Source organism: Zalophus californianus, chromosome 2, assembly GCF_009762305.2.
Source record: "Zalophus californianus isolate mZalCal1 chromosome 2, mZalCal1.pri.v2, whole genome shotgun sequence".
In the NCBI taxonomy this organism is placed as follows: domain Eukaryota; kingdom Metazoa; phylum Chordata; class Mammalia; order Carnivora; family Otariidae; genus Zalophus; species Zalophus californianus.
The window spans coordinates 81,496,354-81,520,544 of record NC_045596.1 but is presented as its reverse complement, the minus strand read 5'-3'; the positions used below and the strand labels follow the sequence as shown (position 1 = coordinate 81,520,544).

The window sequence follows — 24,191 nt, the reverse complement described above, 5'->3', positions numbered from 1 at the left end:
TGTGACCATTACAAAGACATCAACCTAGTCTGTGTAAATACTTTTGTTTACTCGAGAATATGCTTCCAGGACCACTCTTGGCAACAAGAACTATATGTTTCCAGTTAAGGAAATAGAAAACTGTATTTCAAACAAAGTGGATTTAATACAGAAAACTGCGCAATTGTTGGAAAGCTGAAAGAGCACAAAAGTCATGTTGACGACACACAGAACATTAAGAACATGCAGTCGCTAGAGTGCTTGGAGGATAAAAAGGAAGTGGTAAGGTTGTCAGCACTGAAACCTTAGCGAGTAGCTAATATTCATCAAAGGTTTTCCTATTTCAGGCCCCCTGTTAAGCGCTTTAAAAGGATGATCTCAGTTTTCCTCAGACAACTCCTTGAGAAGCTTAGTCATCCTCATTTTATAGATAAGAAAACTAAAGCCAAAGACAGTTAAGTGCACACAGCTGGTAAGGATAGGGTCTGCCTGAATCCAATGATGGGGTCTGCCATGCCATAACCACCGCTCCAAACTCCCTGTTGGCACAGACAGAGGCCACCTCTTATCCATCATTGCCACCCCACTGTGCCCAGCTGAGTGCCTGGAATGGGGAGGTGTGCAGTCAGTGCTGATTTCTATTGCACGGAGCAGAAATGCCAGAGATGGTGAGCACCTCTGCTGAGACTGACAGCTGTCTGCATTGCAGTGACTTCTCTGCTGTGAAAAGAATGCTAAATCAAATATGTTCCTCTGGCTCGAAGCACTCTCTGTCCTACATCATTTGTGCTGCTTCCTTACTTCTCTTCTCTAAATGCAATATGTGGATTAGAAGTTGGAGATGAGTGCACACAATGGGAAAACAGAACTCTGAACACCCTGTGTGGGGCTGAGAGATAAGAAATATAGAATCCAGGAAAAAGAGGGAGATTAAAATGTTCTGTGTAGGGAAATATTTAACCTGATGAAATCCAGATATTAACTGAAATTGGCATATTGCAAAGTCAAGGTTTGAACGCTGGCTCAGTGACCCTTTCTTTCTGATTTGACTTCGCTGGAGAATAAGCTGAGGGATGTGGCTTAAAGACCCGAGATCACGTGTGTGTAATGGATTGTTAATTCAGTCTATTACTAAATCCATCCAACTCAAACAATTGTGTAATATATCAACTTTGTGTACTCAAGCAGCAAAGAGTCTGTAAGAACTCACCTGTCTCCTGGCCTGAAGATAAAACGGAATCATGAGCACAGCAGGAAAAGTAAGCAAAAAAAGCTTTTTTACTTTTGGGGAAATATATTATTATATAATACACAAAGAGATATACTATTAATGAATAATTTAAAATTTACATATATATTAGAAACAATATACACTGAAATACAAAGTACACTATGTGCTTCAATATGCAATTCTACTAAATTACAATGAAAATAGGCTATTCCTCTGTTACGAGTGTTTTATAGACTGTGACAACACTGGGACATATTTCTTAAAAATTATTTTGAAGTATAAATTATAACACATTTATAGTTGATGAGTTTCACAACACTTTTTCTAAAAAAATTTCTCTCTTCATACAGCTGAGTTTCCTGTCTGAATTTAATTTTTAAAGGTTATGCAATGGCAATTTAATGTTTCCTATAACATTTGCTGTAACTTGTGGAGGTCATGCAAGAAACCAAAAGTGCCTTCATGAAATAATGCAAAACATCTGTTTATGCATTTTCTCTCTGTATGTTCAATTAAAAGGAAAAAATAATTTTCAAATTGTCTTAATAATTGGTTTAGGCAAAGCTTCATGTAAAAACCAATGGAGTTTTTTTTCTGTTGAATTGGGTGATCTTTAAATTTAATTTCTATTTCTTAAAAAAAAAAGCTATTCCTAAATATCTTTATCAAGAATGAATAGCATCTGTATCTAATAAAGTCTTTACTTCCTATATTAATGTGCAGGAGCTATGGCCAATCATGAATAATTTGCAAACCTAAAATTCTATGTTTTTAATCAAAAAGTTATCTTTATATTAAGAAACCATAATTTAAATGTGTTATTTTTTATAATCATATTCTTTGTAGGAACACAGGGAAGTTGGATCTGACAAAAGTTCTATGAGAGGAATTTGATTCAGAGGGCTTTATCCTTTGAAGCTTACTATGAAATCTCTTAAAAAAGGCATACTGATTTCAAAGCATTAGAGTCATCAAGGTTAGGCAAGCCAACAACAACATGCAAATTCTGAATTAAAAGGGTCCTATTGTGGCATAATCCAGGAAATTTCCATAGAAATTCTATGGAAGAATATCTTTTCCATTTTTTTTTACAAAAAAATAATAACAGTGATATGGTTTGAATCACTTATTAGCACTGGGAACACAGATAATGGATTCTAAGTTTTCCCTGGAGACATGTTTATTTGTTCAATGTGCTCGCAGGGACAGAGAAATGCATGTGGTCTTTCAACATAAGCAATTCATGTTATTTGCTCAATTACAAAAGCCTGTGCAACTGCTTCCAGTACATGTGTTATGTTAGGCGTGGATTACACAATATACTATCTTGCTATGGTAACTTAAAGATTCTGAGGTTTCTACACACACTGTGACACATCACTCCTGTATCAGTAAGATCGGCGGGAAATCACACAGGTCGCCAACTGTCGGTTTTCTCATTGCAACTCTCTTTATTTTCACTCATTACTGGTTAGCCTTTACGATGGCATTACATTTCAAATGAAGAAGAGTTAGGAAAAAGGAAAATGAAATATGCCAAAACTCAGCTTAAAAGAAGGGTCAGAGAGCAAAAGTGTAAACTAAATGAACACAATCCTCCCCCTTCCGATGCCACATCAATCACTTTTAGCCTTGTGACAACACCATTTTTGTTTACCCTTCCTGTATTATATTCTCCTCAAATGCTAAGAGACAATAATGATACCTATTTTATAAGGTGGTTTTGAGAATTTAATAAATTAATACTGTAAATCCCTTAGAATAGTGCCTGGTACATAGAAATAATTGAATAAATGTTAGTCACTGCTATTATTATTGTTGCTGTTATTATTATTTAACCTTTGTTAATCTTTCACTACCCATGGGGTAGTAAAAAAATAAAGTTGGGTGATTTTTTTTTTTAAGTTGGATGGATCTTAATTCTCTGGACAGCCAGCTTTGTGACTTTGGGAAAATTACTCAGTTAATTACTGAGTCAATTGAGCCTCAATCTTTTTATCTGTAAAATAAGACCAAAAATTCAATAATATTGCCTTGGTAGCATCATTGTGAGGTTTAAAGATCAAGCATGTAACTCGCCCAGAACAGAACCCTATAGTTAGGATCTATCTACCATTAGTGTATTATTTCCAAGAACTTTCACATTTTTGTGGCATTGACCATAGCAAAAACCTTGCAAAGTGGGAGGATTTGATGAGAATGAATTGTCAAAAGGATAAATTTCTATTGAAGATTTTTTTTATCATATTTGCAATTATGCCAATTCTTTCTAGGAAAAACTCCCTTAACTGTATAAGCTTTGCAACAAAGAAGACAGGTTTTATATTATATTCCCAAGCACTAAAAACATGTTTTCAACTTTTTATTTTTCAGAACCTTCATGGGTAAGCTGTGCTAGCTAGAAATTCCAGCACACCAATCTCTCATTTTTAAATATATACGTGTGGGGGGGGGGGGTATGTGTGAGTGGGTGCATACAGCTGTAACCTCGGCGATTTTTGTTGCAAATCTAATCTGGAAGGAATATCTACACATAAATTTGATGAAAACAGCACTACCAAAGCTAACTGTCAAATGAGTGATGCAAACAAGTAGCACACACAAGCAGTAGGGAAAACAAAGTTGAAAGAAGAGAACAGGCAAATAGAGAAAGAGAAGGCATCCTAGGCAGGGAGTCAAATGTGCAGATGAAATCATAAAGTTAGATTGTTTGGGCTTCAGCAGAGAACTGAGCAAGAGGGCAATAGATTTTACGTGAACAGCACTATACCTGTCAGCAAAATTATGTTGATTTAGAACTTCAAGCACTAGCCAACAGTTGTGGGTAAACAATCGATTTAGAGACCACATTAAGAAATATCAGGAAGAAACAACCCTTGGAGAAGAAAAGCCAACATTATTAAGATGGTCTAAAAGAATGTATTCCCTTTTGTCTCAATGTTTCATTATAGTTAATTCTGTTTCTCTTTCCTTGTTATTGCTTTGCCAGTTGTTTAAAAGGTATTTTTATTCTCTTTGTAAATCAGAGGTTCTTCATTTCTATGGAACCCTTGTTAGGTTCCAGACATGGGGCTAGATGTTGTACATAAAAAAATGAAAGTCACTCTCCCTGACTTTAAAAGTGGGGACAAACTGGTTTCATCTTTCTATTCAATTTCCAGGTAATCAAATGCAAAGCAGCTGTGCTGTGGGAGATAAAGAAACCCTTTTCCATTGAGGAGGTGGAGGTCGCACCCCCTAAGGCCCATGAAGTTCGTATTAAGGTGAAACATTTTTCCATTTCTATTTGGTTTTAGGTTTAAAAAATTCAGAAAATGGTAAAAATGGAAATAAGGAAAAATCCATTAAGAGGAGCTTTTTATATGGTGATCCAAACAGTGGAATTACATTTATTGTCAAAGAAAGATATAAATATAAATCGTCAAATTTTTAAAAAGGAATCAAAGGGTATATACAGTATAATCCTAATAAAATAAAAAAGAACTTATGTGTTTGTACAGGATAAAAAGTGCAAAGGGATATACATCAAGATTTCAAAATCAATTAGCATCAGATGGTAGAACTTAAGTGACAATTTTCCTAGTGCTAATCTGCAATTTCTACTTCTATAAAAATGGATACATTCTTGCATATTAAATAAGACTTAAATATTTCAGAAACAATTATTTCACAGACTATTCCAAATTGTTTGATGAGGAAAAGGAAAGGGTCCTAATCTTTTCTAAATCTAATCATCCTCCCTTTACCCTGTAGATGGTGGCCTCGGGAATCTGTGGCTCCGATGATCACGTGGTTGGTGGAAGGCTCATCACACCTCTCCCTGTGATCTTGGGCCATGAGGCAGCCGGCATTGTGGAAAGCATTGGAGAAGGGGTGACTACAGTAAAACCAGGTACAGAATTCACACTTAGGGAATGTACCTCAGTTCAGGACCCCAAGATCATCCAGCCTGGAAAGACCTTGCAGAAGGTCATGGCAGAGCTGGGACTAGAACATAGGTCTCCTCCTTTCTTCCCTCCCTGCCTGACGCAGACATGTGTGTATTCATGCACTCATAAATTTTCTCCTTTAGCAAGTGCCTGTCGATGTCAGGCACCAGGTTAGATCCCGGGGACACATAAAGATCAAAAGAAATGCAGTGCCTGCCAAAGTTAGAGTTCATAAACAAATAATTTCCATCTTAGTGTTGCTGAGTACTGTCTTCTGTCAGGTCCAAAGAGAACTATAAATGATACAAAATAAGAAAAATTAAGTCTATGTCCTGAGCCTCCAAATCAGTGTATGGAAACTGTTCCGTGCTGATTTCACAGGCTGGAAGCCATGAGGCTATGATTAAATCAACATGGTCTCCTCTTAGGTGGGAAGAACTTTACCAGTAAATGTGGCCTCTCCCTTACCATATACTTAATTGACCTGTGAACAGAAAATAATAAAATAAATCGTCTGGTTTGAGTCTCAGCTCTTCATATTTCCTTTAGTTAGAAATAAATTAATAATAAATGACACACTTACACTTACTTTTCCTTCTACCAAAGCAGAAAAAATAATTTACCAATTAAGTTGCCAGCTACAAACATCCGAAAGTCAGTTTTTATCCTCAAAGAGAGTGCCTAACTCATTGTTGAGGTTGACAGAGGGATTTCTTGAATTCTTCTTTGTCCCATTTTTGTTAGTTTTCCCTTAAAAAACAAAACAAAATGAAAACCCTAAAAGCACAGTCACTTTGAAAAGCCAATACTCATTTTTACTTTGTCCCAAACTATTACAAACTACCGGATCCCCAGGCATCTGGTGGAACGATGGCAGCCTGATCACAGCTAACATTTATATTTACAGTTACAGTAAGAATATTTAAGGTTTAATTGTCAAGGATTTATGAGATGATATGTATAAAACCCCCAAGAGAAAAGGCACACAACGAAAGAGAACTATTAATACAGGAGCAACAGTCTTTCAAATTCACATTGTTCCCAATATTTGTATTTCCTCTTTGGGAATCTTCAGGCACATACAAACCCAAACCATTAACGGTGCTGGCAGGCAAGGACCAGTGACATGGTGGTGAATAAATTCAATCTCTTGGAGATTTTTCAAAGACACACACCTCTAACACACGTAAGCTTCCAGTTCCTGCTCTATGAATTCCTGGGTAGAAATTTAAGAAGAATGTGTTTTATATCCTCCAGGTGACAAAGTCATTCCACTCTTTACTCCCCAATGTGGAAAATGCATTGTTTGTAAACACCCACAAAGCAACTTCTGCTTGAAAAATGAGTAAGTTTCTTTTTTTTAAATTTTTTATTGTTATGTTAATCACCATACATTACATCATTAGTTTTTGATGTAGTGTTCCATGATTCATTGTTTGTGCATAACACCCAGTGCTCCACGCAGAACGTGCCCTCTTTAATACCCATCACCAGGCTAACCCATCCCCCCACCCGCCACCCCTCTAGAACCCTCAGTTTGTTTTTCAGAGTCCATTGTCTCTCATGGTTCATCTCCCCCTCCAATTTACCCCCCTTCATTCTTCCCCTCCTGCTATCTTCTTCTTCTTTTTTTTCTTAACATATATTGCATTATTTGTTTCAGAAGTACAGATCTGTGATTCAACAGTCTTGCACAATTCACAGCGCTCACCGTAGCACATACCCTCCCCAATGTCTATCACCCAGCCACCCCATCCCTCCCACCCCACCCCTACTCCAGCAAACCTCAGTTTGTTTCCTGAGATTAAGAATTCCTCATATCAGTGAGGTCATATGATACATGTCTTTCTCTGATTGACTTATTTCACTCAGCATAACACCCTCCAGTTCCATCCACATTGTCGCAAATGGCAAGATCTCATTCTTTTTCATGGCTGCATAATATTCCATTGTGTATATATGCCACATCTTCTTTATCCATTCTTCTGTCGATGGACATCTTGGCTCTTTCCATAGTTTGGCTATTGTGGACATTGCTGCTATAAACATTGGGGTGCACATACCCCTTCGGGTCCCTACATTTGTATCTTTGGGGTAAATACCCAGTAGTGCAATTGCTGGATTGTATGGTAGCTCTATTTTCAACTGTTTGAGGAGCCTCCATACTGTTTTCCAGAGTGGCTGCACCCGCTTGCATTCCCACCAACAGTGTAGGAGGGTTCCCCTTTCTCCGCATCCCCGCCAACATCTGTCGTTTCCTGACTTGTTAATTTTAGCCATTCTGACTGGTGTGAAGTGGTATCTCATTGAGGTTTTGATCTGGATTTCCCTGATGCCCAGCGATGTTGAGTACTTTTTCATGTGTCTGTTGGCCATTTGGATGTCTTCTTTGGAAAAATGTCTGTTCATGTCTTCTGCCCATTTCTTGATTGGATTATTTGTTCTTTGGGTGTTGAGTTTGATAAGTTCTTTATAGATTTTGGATACTAGCCCTTTATCTGATGAAAAATGAGTAAGTTTCTGATACTCTCTTTACACAGCCAATGGATTTGTGCATCAGTTATGTTCCTGTTTCATGCCCTGTGTGTCTATGTGTTGTATTGGCCAGTCTGAGCACACCTCGGGGGATCATGCAGGATGGTACTACCAGGTTCACCTGCAGAGGAAAGCCCATCTACCATTTCATTGGCACCAGCACCTTCTCCCAGTACACGGTGGTGGATGAGATTGCAGTGGCCAAGATCGATGCAGCCTCACCATTGGAGAAAGTCTGTCTCATTGGCTGTGGATTTTCTACTGGTTATGGGTCCGCAGTCAACATTGCCAAGGTAGGAATGACAAAGGATGGTAAAACAGGTTGTACTCAGACTATCAGGAACTAAAAGGAGAGCAATTTCTCACAGTAATCAGAGATCATTTTTCATAGATTTATTGGTAGCTTTCTGCCCTGTTACCACAATAACACTGATATACTCTACAAAATTTAGGATATCAGTTATGAGTGGGGAAAATGGCTTCAGAAGGAATTGAGGAGCATTTCCTAGAAAATTTATGTTTATCACAGATGAAAAAGCTATTGATGCTTAGTTGAGAAAAAGTAAAGATATAATTTTCAACAATTATTCTTCTATATTTGTTCTTTATGTGATTACTAAATTTTAGACCTGGGAGCTCATTTAGTAATTTATTGTACTGTAAACACCAACATGCATCAGGTATAGTAGGTTCTGCTAGCTTTTGAGGCAGCAGAAGTAAATGAAACGAAGGGGTCACCTCTGAGGAGCATCTAGTCCATGGATCCTCTACTCCCAGAATTAGGATCAACAGTAGATTCCAAAGCCTTATCTGGTACACCTCCAAACCAAGAGTCACCAACCCACCCACTCTGTGGATCCCTATAAGGGTGGTAATGAAGCTTCAATAATGCATTTTGCATTTGTTCCAGTCATTAGGGGATTTCACTGTTTACATCTCGCCTCCTGCCATGAACACACACATATGCACACACACACACACACACACACACACACACACACACACACACAGGTCAGAGGTGGTAGATTTTAAAGAGAAATTCTTTAAAGGCCCCTCTTCCCAAAAGGTTGGAAATGTAGCAGTGTTCCTTCATTTTATGAAATGAAGCCCCAAAGACATAAAGCTATTTGCCCAAAATCTCACAGCTGGTTAGTGTGAAAGCTGCACCTAGCCTTTCTCTCCAAACTCCAGCTGAATCTTAAACCATGATACATAATTACCTTTACCTTTAAATCACAATCACAAGTCTCAAATTTTTCTAAACAAGGTAAAAAGTGGTATTGTATCCCACAGAATGTTACTTGGGACAGGAAAAATATTTTACCCATGCTGAAGGCTGACTATAGCAGTTTAGGTTTCCTAACAGTCCCTAGCCAATTTAAATAATTGAGAGCACTTGTTTTCCAAATTTCTGTGGCTCTAGCGCTTAGTCCCTTGTGCAATTACATCATCTGTTTGAGCAGGTGGTCTAACTGAGCCTACACAGAGCAAAAGCTGAGGGCACTTGTAATAATTAATCTCAGCCATTAATAAAACACAGACCAACTTTTCAGTGCATATTGTTTATTAGTATATTCTTAAAAGCAGGGATAACGACCCACAAGATCACAGCAGTCTCAAGCTGTATTATCTTAGTTATCTGTTAAATTTCCCCTGTTCTTAGGCTTTCCTCTAAGCTAAGGATAACTTTTCTATGTTTCACAGCTAATTTCTGCTCTTGTGGTACTGGTCATGATACTGAAAGTTAATGAACCAAGGAGCTAATTATTAAGAATTTGATTGGATTATTTTTCAGTATCCCAGAATAATATTTTCCACTTATTATTTCATTTCCCAAAACTTGCATTTCTGTGTGTGATATAATAAAGCTGGGTGTCAATGGATTTGAGCTATTTGAGTCTCTTCAAGATGGTAGTCATTGGCATTTAGAGCTTAAAGAGCTTAAAATCCAATCCACTGGCTCCAACCCTGGGCTTCCCATTGGAGTCACCTGGGAACTGGGTCCCACCTACAGAGATTCTGATGGAATTGGTTACGAACTGTGACCTGGGCATTGAGATGTTTTAAAGCTCCCCAGGTGAGTCTAATGTCCAGCAGAGTTTGGGAACCACTCATCTAGTTCAACCCCCCTAATTTAAACACGAAGGAACTGAAGCCAAAAGAGATTTGGCAGAAGGTTGGACCTAAGAGTTTGACTAGCATCCCATAACTGACAAGGCATGGCACTTTATGCAGCTTAGGCACTTTCTAATAATGATTATTTAATCCATTTTTGCATTTTCTGTAAACACAGGTCACCCAGGGCTCCACCTGTGTGGTGTTTGGCCTTGGAGGGGTCGGCCTGTCTGTGATCATAGGCTGTAAAGCAGCGGGAGCAGCCAGGATCATTGGGGTGGACATCAACAAAGACAAATTTGCAAAGGCCAAAGAGGTGGGTGCCACTGAGTGCATCAGCCCTCAGGACTACAAGGAATCCATCCAGGATGTGCTGAAGGAAATGAGTGGTGGCGGTGTGGATTTTTCATTTGAAGCCATTGGGCGGCTTGACACCATGGTATGTAATAGGAAATGCCCTGAGATATCTGCTTCTACATTCCAGAGTGTACTTTTAGGCGTCAGAATATAAATAACATATATAAATAATATTTTAAAAACTATGAATGGTGATTTTCCATCTCCTGTCAGTTACCTGGGATATTCAGTTTATTACTATGAGAAATCTTTAATTCCATCAGCTACACAAATCTGTCTCAAGTAATAGTTCCCCTTAGAGAGGAAAGAGGGTCTTTTTTTTAATTAAGCCATTATAAATTTACTTTCTTAACGTTTAGTAAAAAAATCCAAACTCAAGTAAATATAGATAATATAAATTCTGTTTTCAAATTGGCAAGTTTGATTCCTCCCATTCTTAACAAAAATGGTTTTAACATTTTAACATTTTTTTATATTTTAATAAGTTTTCATTTCTTTTCATATATCATACTATGGCCAGAGGGAATAATGGCCAATTTTAGACCAGTATCATTTATTAACAGAAAATATTGCATTTTACCATTTACCACACTGCCCCATTCTGCCACAGTAAACAGCACAGTGCCTGGCACATAGTAAGCACCCAGTATCTATGTGTTGGGCTGAATACTTTAGAAAGTCAACAAATTTTTCCACCAAAAAAATTTAAGAGATACATATCTCATAGCACTGTTTATAAATTACATGAGATAATGCATGTAAAATACTTAGCACAGTGCCACCTGTCAGATGGTAAGCTCAATAAATGTTAGCTAGTGCTATTGATATGCAATACTGTTTCTGACCTTACAGTGTTTACAACACCTTTGAAATATAGAAAACATTACTTTCAAATAATTGTAAATGTCATCACTTGCAATGAGGAACACATCTCCAGTTATATTCCACCTAACCAGAATTCTCTAGAATCCTACTGAAACAGTCCCCAGAAACCAACAAATCCCCCTTTTGAGGTTCTCCAGTAAATCCCAGCAGTGTTGGTTATAGGGAGCACCACCCTAAGAATAAAGCTTTCTGTAGCCTTGACTTGGGACAATATGCCAACTTCAGATGACTGAAGTTCCAAGAGAAGCCAACTTTATTCAAGGTGGTAGCATTTCTCCTTATGCCCTTTTTCTGTTGTTTTCCCTCTATTTTCTTCTGTGAAATTGGATTGTTACTTCACTTAAAGATACCAAATATCCAACGGCCTCATGTTCTGAGGTTACCTGGTCTTCTATACATCATACTCCAAAATCAAAGGATTAATCCTTATATATTGCTGGGTGGGGGAGGTCCTCAACAATTCTCTTACTATGGAACATGTTTAAAAACTTGACTGGAGGGGGAAGGCTTTCTTTTGAAATTCCAGGAGACCAGAAGTTCCAAGTGAATAAGAGACCAATTTTGGTAATGTAATTGACCTTATATCTTGTTTGCCATCAAAACACATGGTTCAAAGTCCTGAGTTCAAAATATCTACTTGACAAATAAATGAAAAATGACTTAACTCATAGACTGCCTGAGAGCGATGTGGTGACCAAACACTACTTTTACTTGAGAGATCAGACTTTATATAGATATGTTTGTAATGATGTTTGCCTCTACTATTTTATAAGGAAGAATTAAGCATACACAAATTTATTTATCCACTGGTTTCATTAAAAAGAGATTTTCTGGGCATTTCCTAAAACCACAGCACTATTCTAGGCACAATGGGGAATAAAGAAACAAAAGATGTTATCTCTTCCCTGCACATACTCACAATCTAGCTAAATCAATATTGCATAATACCATGTATCATGAGTGGTGACTATCAGAAAAATCACTTTAATGATGCTAAATATTAATTTTATTCCAGGTGGCTGCCTTGTCCTGCTGTCAAGAGTCCCATGGTGTAAGCGTCATTGTAGGAGTACCACCTAGTTCGCAAGATCTCTCTATGAACCCCATGTTGCTATTGACCGGACGTACCTGGAAAGGAGCAATTTTTGGTGGTACATAGTTAGGCTTGATGGCTGAATTCTTGTATTCTTTTTTTTTTAATTTTTTTATTGTTATGTTAATCACCATATATTACATAATTTGTTTTGGTGTACTGTTCCATGATTCATTGTTTGTTCATAACACCCAGTGCTCCATGCAGAACGTGCCCTCCTCAATACCCATCACCAGGCTAACCCATCCCCCCACCCTCCTCCCCTCCAGAAACCTCAGTTTGTTTTTCAGAGTTGGATGGCTGAATTCTTATTAACCTCAGGAGTTCTTCCCTTTTACAAGTGACAAAACCAGGTTTTAAAAAGCAACATGGTTAAAAGTAAATTAAAATCCCTTTGTAGCTTTAGGCTCTAAATCAACTAGATTTATGGATCTGATGCACACAGAAGGTCCCAAGACACACTTTTTGGTGTTCCCATTAACTAGAATCTTTCCGTACCCTTCTTTTATACCCATGATGCCACAGGGCACTCATAGGACCCAAGAAATCCATAGCAGTCATTCATGTGTGCTCTCATCGCCTAAATTAAGGCAATTGCTAAATTTGCTCCTTGACTTTGGGAATAAGCACCAATAGTATAATTTCTCTATGGGAGAGCTAACAATTAAGGACTCTAGTTTATCTAGGTGGATTAAAAAAAAAAAGTCTAACCATGGCAAAAGGATATTGAAACACTATCTCTTATTAGCCTCAGTAACAGTAGTCTGTGGGACGTAGCACTTTCTATAACTTTCATCTTAATTCTGCTTGGAGGGGCGCCTGGGTGGCTCAGTCGGTTAAGCAGCTGCCTTCGGCTCGGATCATGATCCCAGGGTCCTGGGATTGAGCCCCACATCGGGCTCCCTGCTCAGCGGGGAGTCTGCTTCTCCCTCTCCCTCTGTCTGCTGCTCCCCCTGCTTGTACTTGCTCTCTGCCTCTCTCTCTCTCTCTCTCTGTGTCAAATAAATAAATAAAATCTTGGAAAAAAAAAAAACATTCGGCTTGAAAAGTCTCTTCTCCAATTCTCCTTTTACCCGTGGCTGAATCTTACAATGATGTCATTTTCTTTTCAGGCTTTAAGAGTAAAGACTCTGTCCCCAAACTTGTGGCTGATTTTATGGCTAAGAAGTTTCCACTGGATCCATTAATAACCCATGTTTTACCTTTTGAAAAAATAAATGAAGGATTTGACCTGCTTCACTCTGGAAAGAGGTAGATATTAAATTTCTTTTTTATGGTGGGGATTGGTCAATAGAGAAAAAAGGTGAAAGAATGAAAAAATACTGGAGTGCCTTGTTTCTCCATTGGTAGTTCAGTCTTTGGATACAGAACATTAAAGATGGTATTGTGAGAAACTAAAACAGTTGCTTTGTACTTCCTGTTCTACTGAAACCAAATTATTTTGGTTACAGAGAATCTGAATAATCAAAACCACTCAGCTTTATTTACAAGAGAATAGTCACCCTTGGAAGGAAAAAGAATCAGAGTCACATGGTCTTAATTATAACCTAAGTCACTGCAGCCTCTGCCTGGCCACCTAAAAAGGTTGACCATTAATGGATGTAAATTTATATTAAGGACCTATTTCATTATGGAAGGAGGTAGAACTACCTTGAGATTTTTTTTTCCTAGACAGATATCACTAATTTTTTCATTAAAAAACGCCATTATTATTTTTTTTCAGTTTACAAAGAACTTTTCACAACTAAAAATTATAGGCATACCTTTGACATATTGTGGATTCGGTTCCAGACCACTGCAATAAAGCAAATATGCAGTAAAGTGAGTCAAAGGAAGTTTTTGCTTTCCCAGTGCTTATAAAAGTTATTTTTACACTATGCTATAGTGCTATAGTCTAGTAAGGTACAATAGCAGTATGTCTAAAAAACAATGTACGTACCTTAATTAAAAAATATTGTGTTGCTAAAAAATGCTAACCATCATCTGACCTTCAGTGAGTTGTGATCTTTTTGCTGGTGGAGGGTCGTGCTGGCTGCTGACTGATCAGCATGGGGGTTGCTGAAGTTTGGGGTGACTGTGGCAATTTATTAAAATAAGACAGCAATAAAGTTTGTTACATCGATTGGTTCTTCCTTTCACTAGAACACTTAGAGACCACTGTAGTGTTATTAATTGGCCTAATTTCAGTATCGTTGTGTCTCAGGTGATAGGCCCAGGAAAGACAGGGAGACAGGGGAATAGCCAGTGGCAGTCAGAATCCACACAGTATTTATGGATTAAGTTCATCATCTTCTATGGGCACATTCGTGATAGTCCCAAAACAATTACATAATAGCATGGAAAGATCACTGATCACAGGTTACCATAACAAATACAACAGGAATGAAAAAGTTTGAAATATTGTAAGAATTACTACAATGTGACCCAGAGACAGGAAGTGAGCAAATGCTGTTGGAAAAAAATAGTACCAGCAGACTTGCTCAACACAGGGTCGCCACAAACCTTCAATTCGTAAAATAACGCAGTATCTGCAAGGAGCAACGTGGTGAGGTGTGCCTGTGTTGTAAAGGGGAATGCTCTTTTAAATGCTGAAGTCATATTTTCTTCGAAGATTAGGAAAATAAGCCAATTCCATTTCTACCTCTAACATTTAACTGTAATGACCACCTAAAAAGAATTTTGTCATCTGCATTTACACATGAGGTGCATCTTGTAATAGGCAGTTGTAGCTAACTCCCACCTTCTAGGAGCATCACCCATACTTTTTCTGCTATCTCACACTTCTCATGAGGTTTTCAACTTTAAATAGAAGTTCTTAAGTGTGGGTGCTTATAATGTATATAATAATATAACATATTATACTGGGCTGTCTGACAAATCTTATCGAGAGCACCAGATTACATCCTTTCTGGAAAGCAATTTGGTTAATTTGCATCAGAAACCCTTAAAAAAAAAAAAACCTAGGTCCCTTGTCCCAGCAATTCCATTTCTGGGAAGCTATTCTACAGAAATAATCAGAGAATCAAATACACATCTATTTAAGCACGCTCATCTATTGTCTATAGTATCAAAACTTGGAAACATACTGAAGTCCAACATTAAGGGAGTGGTTAAATAAATTCCAACCATGTACTAGAAATCAATGAAGCCATGTGAAAGAAGTTATTTCATCAAATTGGGAAATTCTTATATTGTAATTTTAGGTTACAAAATTGAGAACACAAACTTATATATACAATGTGACCCCAAGTTTTCAATATGAGCAGTAAAAAATTGACATATGTCTAGAAAAAATATTGATCAGAATGCAAGAAAATATTAACACTATCTCTAGGTGTGGGATTACAGGTAATTTTTACTTTTTTTTTAAGATTTTGTTTTTATTTATTTGTCGGGGGGGGAGAACACAAGCAGGGGGAGTGGCAGGCAGGGGGAGAAGGAGGCTCCCTGCCAAGCAGGGAGCCCGATGCGGGACTCGATCCCAGGACCCTGGGATCCTGCCCTGAGCTGAAGGCAGACGCTTAACCGACTGAGCCACCCAGGCGTCCTAATTTTTACTTTCTTCTTCACACTATCTTTCAGTCTCTAAAATTACATATATTTTCCTTATTAAATATAAGTATATAAATATATATATATATTTTTAAGGCACAAAGACCATCTTTTTCTAAAAGTTTATATCCATCAGAAGATAGTTTTTAGAAAGGACACTGGTTCCAGTGTAAATGTTAAATTTCTGATCTCCATAAGAGTGAAGTTTCTGAATACAAATCAACTTTATTATATATTTCTAAGAATCCTTCAACATTTCTTTATCAAAGCTCTAGGAAGCCTTCAAGATGGTCTTTATTACATTATGGTTCCTTCCAGCAAGTTATCTATCATTTTGTAATTTGTGCAACTTTATATTGAGGTTTAAATTCCCACACCCCACACTAGATATGTGACCTAGAACAAGTTATAACCCCCTCTCTCAGTATTTTTAATCTCTAAAATGGAAACATTAGGACCTGCCTGATAGCATGGTTGTTTCAGTTGAGGTTTCAATGATAAAATGCACAAAAAGCATCTACAGATTATGTGACAAGTAGCAAGCACTTATTACATGTCATTACCCATTGTCGTTTTGTATTATTATGCCAGATATGCATGCTCTCAAAAGTGACTTTTTGAGGATGTTCATATATAATGAAGCCTAAATGGCAGTCATATTCAGGATGTTATGATTGAGCTCAAGGCAGGAGAACACACAAGAAAGAACCAGCAAAAGGGGCCCACTGTACTACTTTACTTGACATGAATGCACAGGGATGCAAATGAAGTAGTGGAACCACAGATAGCTTTTCACTGAGACAGCAGTGAATGTTCCTTGGACTCTCACGTGGAAGAGTGTGGGTTATCTGAACATTAAAACAATTAATATATCTTTTATTTCCTGTTGTAGCATCCGCACCATCCTAACATTCTGAGACCATACAAATGCCTTCACTTGCAGCAGTCTTTTGGCTCCTGCACCTTCTGGAACGAGCAACCAAACAACATCACTAATTCTGTTCTTCAGAGATGCAGTCAATAAATCATGCATGAGAGCTATCCAAAAGAAACAAAAATTCATATGAAATCCTTTTTCAAGCCAATGTTTAAAATTCAGGTGAAAGCTAGGTGAATCATTAGCTGCATAGTTGAGTCCAATAAACTTTCCTTCTTAATCATTCTACTCATGTTGAATTATGGCATCTTTCCCACTGGGGAAAGGTGGGTATTTCTTTGACTTCTTGAATTTCTTGTACCTGTGCCGCCCTTAGTCACTGAAACCTAGGGGAGGAGGTCTTCATTATATTTTATATAATCTATTATTCCTCCCAACATACACATGATGAGCTACTGCACTTGAACTCTTCCTATTTCTATTTTCACCGTCTGTATTTTCCTTTTGATGAAATGTACCAAAGCCCTAAGGGAAACACTATCATCTGGGAAAGGATACACTTAGGTTTACAAGTAGAGAAGGTCTAGAACTTCTATATGCAGGGAATTTCTTTTTTCTTTTTTAATTGAAGTGTAGCTGACATACAATCTTACATTAGTTTCAGATGTACGACACAGTGATTCAACATTTATGTACATTATGAAGTAATCACCACGATAAATCTAGCCACCATCTGGCACCATACAAAGTTGTTACCATATTATTAACTATATTCTAAATACAAGGAATTTTCTAGGGAAATGTCACATATTTTTATATGACAGAGGGAAGTATGCTTATTGCTTTTTATACTGTTCACAGTGAATATACAATTATTCTTTAAAACAAAAGCAGTTTCATGCTACATGTGATAAATATGAGGTTCAGATATTAAATGTGAAAACTGAACTGTTCCTGGAACCACATTCAAAAATCTGTAGTTTTTTGGTGCTTTATTGGCTAAACACTTCGTTAATTATTATAATTAACTGAAAATTAGTCATAAGGTAATTAAAAAGTAATATGGTGGCTTGAAGTGTAGGGATTGGAATGAAGCAGTGTGGACACAACATGTAAAATGGGTAACTAAGAAATGCACAAATGTCCAAAGCGATATATTTTCTAAGTAAACATATATGCATATACAGATGTGCATTTTCAATCTAGAACTTTTCTATTAACTACCATGTCTTAAATATGTAATCCTGTAATTAATGTAATTTTTTGAATATGCAAGAGCCTGTGTACTCATTTTTTCATGCTTTCCCACTCTCAAGGGAAGACTTGCATTTTAAGCTTTATCTCCAAATGTACATAAAAAGTTTATTCTTTTAAGGGGTTTTGTCTCTCTCCAAAAGTGTTATTTGCTTCTGTGTCTACAACTTGTTTGATATTGTGGAAAGGACTTTGGACTGAGAGCAAGTGATCTATCACCTACTTAATGGTGATCTTCAGTAAGTTACTCAACCTCTCCGAACCCATTCCATCCTTTGTTTTAAAGAATTACTCTAAACACAAGGCCCACAAAGCCTTTGGGGGGGGGGGGGAGGAGGAGCTGTCATTTTAAAGTACGAAAGATTAATTTAGTGCTTTTGACAGACTTTTGATTGTAGAGGATGTATGGTATCAGCACTGACAGATCACACAGATAAAAAGAACTCTAGCTTATGACAACATTAAAGGTTTATCCCAATTCTGCAGAACAGCATTTTAAAAGATACTGTTGGGGCCCTAGAGCAGCATGCTTCAGATAGAGATTCTCCAGAAGTTGAAATGCCAAAAACCTAACACCTGTGTATGGACTCACGTACTTTAGTCCATTGTAACAGAGCTTTTCTTATTAAAACCAATGATGGAGTATTGCACATGCACCTCGCCCAACAGCACCACACTTACCAGGTGATGCTGGGCTCCCTGTAGGCCAGGGCAGAGCAGATAACACCTGTCGACACCCCTATCTGACAGATGGTTCACAGTCTCAGACCAACCCTTCAGTCACAGTGATAGTGGAAGGAGAAAAGGGGGATCACTTTTTCACCAGTGTAGAAATGGGGAGGGGAAAGTAGCTTGCAAACAAAGTGTGAATCAGTGTGATAAAATGATGCCGGTGTCAGCTGGGCTTTCGGTAAACAACAAACCAGCAGCTCTTAACAATCAGCACCGTTCACCTGGACAGCCCTGATGTTCCGGTCCTGTCCAGCAGATGGCCTGACCATTGTTCTTCTTTCTGACTGTCCCCTAATGTCTGTGCATCGGCAATGCATTGGAAGATGATGTAAATCCAATATATTCCCATGAAATAAATTGCCAGCAAACTTTCTAGCTTTTTAACTATTGAAAAAGAGATTAAAAACTTTTGTTTAAGTCATGCACAAATTATGGACTGTGTTTCTTATTTTTAGAAATCATTCCTTAGCTTTAAAATTTTCAAAGAAAAAAACTGAGGTACTGGTAAAGTCCCCATGTAAATGTGTTCTCGTCTCTCCATGCTGCCAGTAAGCCAAATCAAAAGCCATAAAAAAAAAAAGTGCTTAAGAATGTGTGTAGATGAGAAAGTGATTTATTTACAGATCAAAGTCTTTGCTTCATGAAGGTACCAAACCTTTTCATTCTATACCTGGAACTTATATTACACTGTATGTTAACTAACTAAAATTTAAATTAGAACTTGGGGAAAAAAGTCACCCTTTTTCTCTTTGTTATGGAATTCAGGGATTGTAAAAATAAAAATAAAGGTTTTGTTGTATTTTTGATGCTGGCATGAGGGTTTTTTGTCCACTTTTTTTCATATATCTGTGAATAAAAAGATTCTGTCCATTGTTTACTATGAGACTAGTGTTATGTTTTGCGGTAAGCAAAAGCATTTCTATTACTTGATAAACTACTGTAAGTTTTAAGAGGTTTCTTTTTTTCTTTTTTAAAGCCACTTTATTCAGTTATGATTGACATACAGAAAGCTGTGCACATTTGATGTATAGAACTTGGTGAGATTAAAGATAAGTATACACTCGTGAAACCATCCTCATAGTTGAGGCCATAAACATACACATCGCCTCCAAAAGTTTCCTCCAACGCCTTCATTTTTGTTTTCGTTTGTGGTAAGAACACTTAACATAAGTAAGATCTACACTCTTAGCAAATTTTTAACTCTAAAATATGGTCTTATAACAACAGACCTTATGTTGTACCATAGATCTCTAGAACTTATTTACCTCGCAGTACTGAAATTTGGTATATATTGATACTTGTCCCTCTCTGTCTCACCCCAGCCCCTAGTAGCCACTACTATACTCTCTAGTCTGAGGAGTTTGAATATTCTGAATTCCTCATAAAAATGAGATCATGTAGTATTTGTCTTTCTGTGTCTGACTTATTTTACATAGTGCAGAGTTTTCTTTACCTCAATTAACTTAAAGTAATGGACCAATAAGTCTCTAAAAAACAATTACTCTACCAGGCCAATACAGCTTCATAAAGATTAGACGATATGATGCTAGTGATAGGGCTCTGTCATGTGGAGTACCATGTACATGCAGGGCATAGTTTAACTGTTTTGTCAAAGAGGCTGAAGGAGATATTTAGGGTCAGGGCAGCTTTCAGAATGGTCCTAAGAAAATGCCATGGAATACTATGGGTCCCATGTTACTCAGTGCACCAGTGTTTTATGCTGGTGCTGCTGATGAGAGATCCAGAGAATGAAGGTATGGTTCCAAATGCACACATCACAAGAGTGGGCATAAAATCCTGCTGGTTGCCCAGAGGCCTGTATTCACCTCCAACCCTACTTTCTCCCAGCCTATGAGTAGCGAGTGGAGAGTAGGACATAGGTGGACATGTCACTCTCCTCACAGAGTGGCACAGTCCTCCATGGGCTATCTGTGGGGAAGCTGGGGGTAGGTACCCTCTGCACCCAGCACTGGAGCGGCCCTGGTGGGAAAGGAGGCAGCTTGAAATCAAAGTATAAAAATGTATCCTGATAAGCCTACAATGGTGCACATGGTCACGGTGTCCTGCTGGTCTCCAGCAGTGAAAATTTTGACTCTAGAACCCAAAATTTCCATATTGCTGGTCTCCTTTAAAAAAATATATAACTGTGAATGTACATAACTTGCACTGAATTTTAGCCAGCCCCAAAAAGCGGAGTCAAATTGAAGAAAATTTTCAGTTTGCAGAGAAATAATTACATGTCGATGGTGTAACGAATGGCTCGTGGTGTAACACCACGACACAGCTCCTCCTGAAACAGCACATAAGCAAAGAGGAGAAGTGGAACTGATCTCTTAACCCTTTGCCGTTGCACAGATCGCATAGGCTGGTTTAGGGTTAGAAAGAAAGGTCATTTTAACAGGACCATTAGAAAATCACTCAGAAGTTGAAGCAGAGTGAGAGCAAAGCTGTATTTGAAAATTACATTTCTTAGACATTTGACTATTTAATTGCTAGTAAATGATTATTGCACAAGTAACCTCTACTAAGTGTTCCCCGAAAATGTTAAAGTAACACTTTTATTGAAATACATTAAGTTCTATTTGTCAAATACCTAACGATATTAGGAAATGGTTCACCGAATAAAGAGAGAAACCAAAACTAGTGAGGCAAGAATAAAAGCAGAATGGGAACACGAGACTTGGGGCCAAACAGTTTTGATGAGGTTAATGGTTGTATATGTGGCCTTGGTTTGCTCATTTTATTCACTTGGGACCCAGTGTCCAGAAGACCATCTGCACGATCCTGTGAGAATCAAGAGAACCCAGAAGTTGCTTAATAATTCACAAAGTTGGGACACCTGGGTGGCTCAGTCAGTTAGGCGTCTGCCTTTGGCTCAGGTCATGATCCCGGGATCCTGGGATCGAGTCCCACGTCGGGCTCCCTGCTCAGTGGGGAGCCTGCTTCTTCCTCTGCCTGCCGCTCCCCCTGCTTGTGCTCTCTCCGACAAATAAATAAAATCTTAAAAAAATATATTTTAAAGGTAAATAAAAATAAAAACAAATAAATAAAAAGTAAAGAGGAGTTTGACAAAGAAAATGGAGGGAGAATCCCAGACAGAGGGCTCAGCCTGAAAGAGCAGAATGTGTTCAGGGAATTATAATCATTTAGTATTGCTGACCTGCAAACTTTAAGATGGGAAATGTGTGGGGCCAGGTAAGAGTGATTCCCGAATTCTTCAAAGGAGCTTTAGATTTTATCCTCTGGGCCATGGGAGCTTTATTGAAATTTTCTGAGCAGAGGGGTGATGGATCACAACACATTAGTAACTCCTTCTTGCAGCCCTGGGGAGGGGACATTAGAGGTGGGGGGTGAGGAGAGTAAGGAGGCTTTCACTGGGTAGAGGCAAGAGAGAATGGAACCTGTTCTAGGGCAATGTCAAAGGGGAAAGAATGCATCAGATAAATGAGATATTCTTAGGGAGTACAAGTGACTTGGCAGCAAGACTGCGAGAGTGCAGGACGCACGGTAGATAGAGGTGACAGAAAGTATTTCACAAGATGTCCAGTAAGTAGACGTGAGATGTGAGGTCCAAGATGGCACAGGAGATGAGGTGGTCATTGCCTCATTCCCGCTGAGACCAGGCAGAGGTGATAGTCAAAAGCATGAAAATAAAAACAATTTTTGAGAGCAGAGGACTGGTGTTGGGATGTGTCCCCATCTTTAGGGTGAAAAACAGGAAGTTCTGCGAAGAGGAGAGAAAAGCAGCAGCCGATAAAGATAGGAAGACAATGAGAAGACACTGGGTTATGAAGGCCAGAGATTTGAGGAGAGAGCTCCCTTTTACCTCTGGAAGTGGCAGTTCTAGTAAAAAGGAGAGCAGGAGAAGTAAATGGTATAAACAAAGAAACTCAAGAGTTGAGCTATAAGGGAAAAGAGGCCCATATGATCAACTTTAAAAGGTTGGACAAGTAGACTATAAGAGCAGTAGCAACAGGGCGGAGAGGAAGTTCTTTTTTAAAAAGGAACAATGAAGAAGAATAATGAGGAAGATCTCTAATATGGAATTAATTTATGCATATGGGGAAATGCTTTCCAAATTCCAAACAATATAAGAAGGAACTTCTAAAATATGATGTGACAACTGGACATTACTTATAGCAGCCATCTTAGTAAATTCACCTTGCAAGTTCATGGGCTGATTGTTAATAACTGTAAGTTGAAACTTTGGACCGTGAGATATTAACACATCCAAATTAAAAATTAATAAATAAGATGGCTGGTTATCATAGTAGTCACCAACCCAGTTCACCTTCTGTGTGTGTAACGGTGTGTGGCAGTTTATACATACAGAAAATAATACTTACATCCTAGGATAAAAGCACAAGATTTGGATTCTTTTGGTGTTGCTGGGAATGCTTTCTGCTATCCCAGGCAACAGCACCCTCACTGTAAGCATTGTTAAGGGTGGTATGTATACATTTCAAACATGAGTCCAGGATGGTGGGTGAATAACTAGGTAGACAGGAAGATGCTGGGAGTCTGAACATAGATTTTGGATGTGAGGGAGAAAAAGGTTACCCATTCCCTTGGGCATTCCAGTTACAACACTACAATGCAACTCACTAACTACCTGTCCCACAAGTAGCTTCATGAAGACCCTAAGTGAAGATGCACAATTTTCATTTGTCAACTAAGCATCAATCCTTATGAGTTCTTGAGTCTTCCAAATTTTTATTAGAGTGAGATGTTTCACATAAAACAGACCAAGTAACTTCCAAGGAAGGGCTCTTTTTAACTCTGATTTTTGCATACATAAAAACCACGAGAGTCTGGGGTTTAAAGGCACACAGCTTAAACAAACAACATGCTCTGAAAAACACTGTGTCAACATTGGCCTATCACCTTCGTGATGCTTTTTCTATGAGGCCTTCAGTAAATACGAAAATTCAGAAAAACCTTATATAGCCTCCTTTCTCTCACACTATTAGCATTTAAACTAAATTTATCATGAAATGACCATGTTTCAAAGATAAATAATGAAAACAATAACAAGTCAAACTCCTGGAAGACAATGGAGCCAGATTATATATGTTTACCTCACCCTAAAAATCAAAAACCTAACTTGTTCCCAACATCATAGATGACTCACCCTATACAATTTGCTGTCCAATGAATATTACAAGCCTTTCAAGACTATTGGCCATCCATCTGTCAAGTTTCCATAAAAAGAGACTGAGGCAGGGTTTTTTGCCAGGATTATGGAGCCCAGAGTCCAGCAGTGAGTTCTCACTATCATGCCAGATCTTCCATAGGGCTGTTGCCTGGAGCATGCTGCCAAAGATCTGCACTGACGCTCTCCCAAGGATGAAAACTGACTATATGACAAATAAGATGAATTTTTTAAAAAAGAAATTTTTAAAAAAGAAATAAAATTTGCAGATTCAATGGACTATTATTACTTTCATTTTATTATCTTTAGAAGGTGATATGTTTATGCCAGTCATGTTGCCGTTTCTCAAAATATGTTTTTAAGCATTTGCATAAAAGTCTGTGACATCTGATTTTAAGTCTGCAGTAACAGCGAGTAAGAGCATGAACACTGCATTAAAAAAAAAAAGTTTGAATGTCAACAAGCAGTGTGGATCCCTGCAACTATCTAGTTTGAATCTT

At 38.0% G+C, this 24,191-nt stretch overlaps 1 protein-coding gene across 1 annotated transcript; it reads left to right on the top strand.

The window, feature by feature from the left end:
- Positions 1–1,119: 1,119 nt before the first annotated feature.
- Positions 1,120–19,399, top strand: ADH1B (alcohol dehydrogenase 1B (class I), beta polypeptide). Its single transcript, XM_027600749.2, has 9 exons — positions 1,120–1,238; positions 4,372–4,473; positions 4,964–5,102; positions 6,397–6,484; positions 7,748–7,967; positions 9,968–10,228; positions 12,047–12,182; positions 13,237–13,375; positions 16,569–19,399. Exons 1-9 carry the CDS (start codon positions 1,221–1,223, stop codon positions 16,591–16,593), a joined length of 1,128 nt encoding a protein of 375 aa, XP_027456550.1. The 5' UTR covers positions 1,120–1,220; the 3' UTR covers positions 16,594–19,399.
- Positions 19,400–24,191: the final 4,792 nt, after the last annotated feature.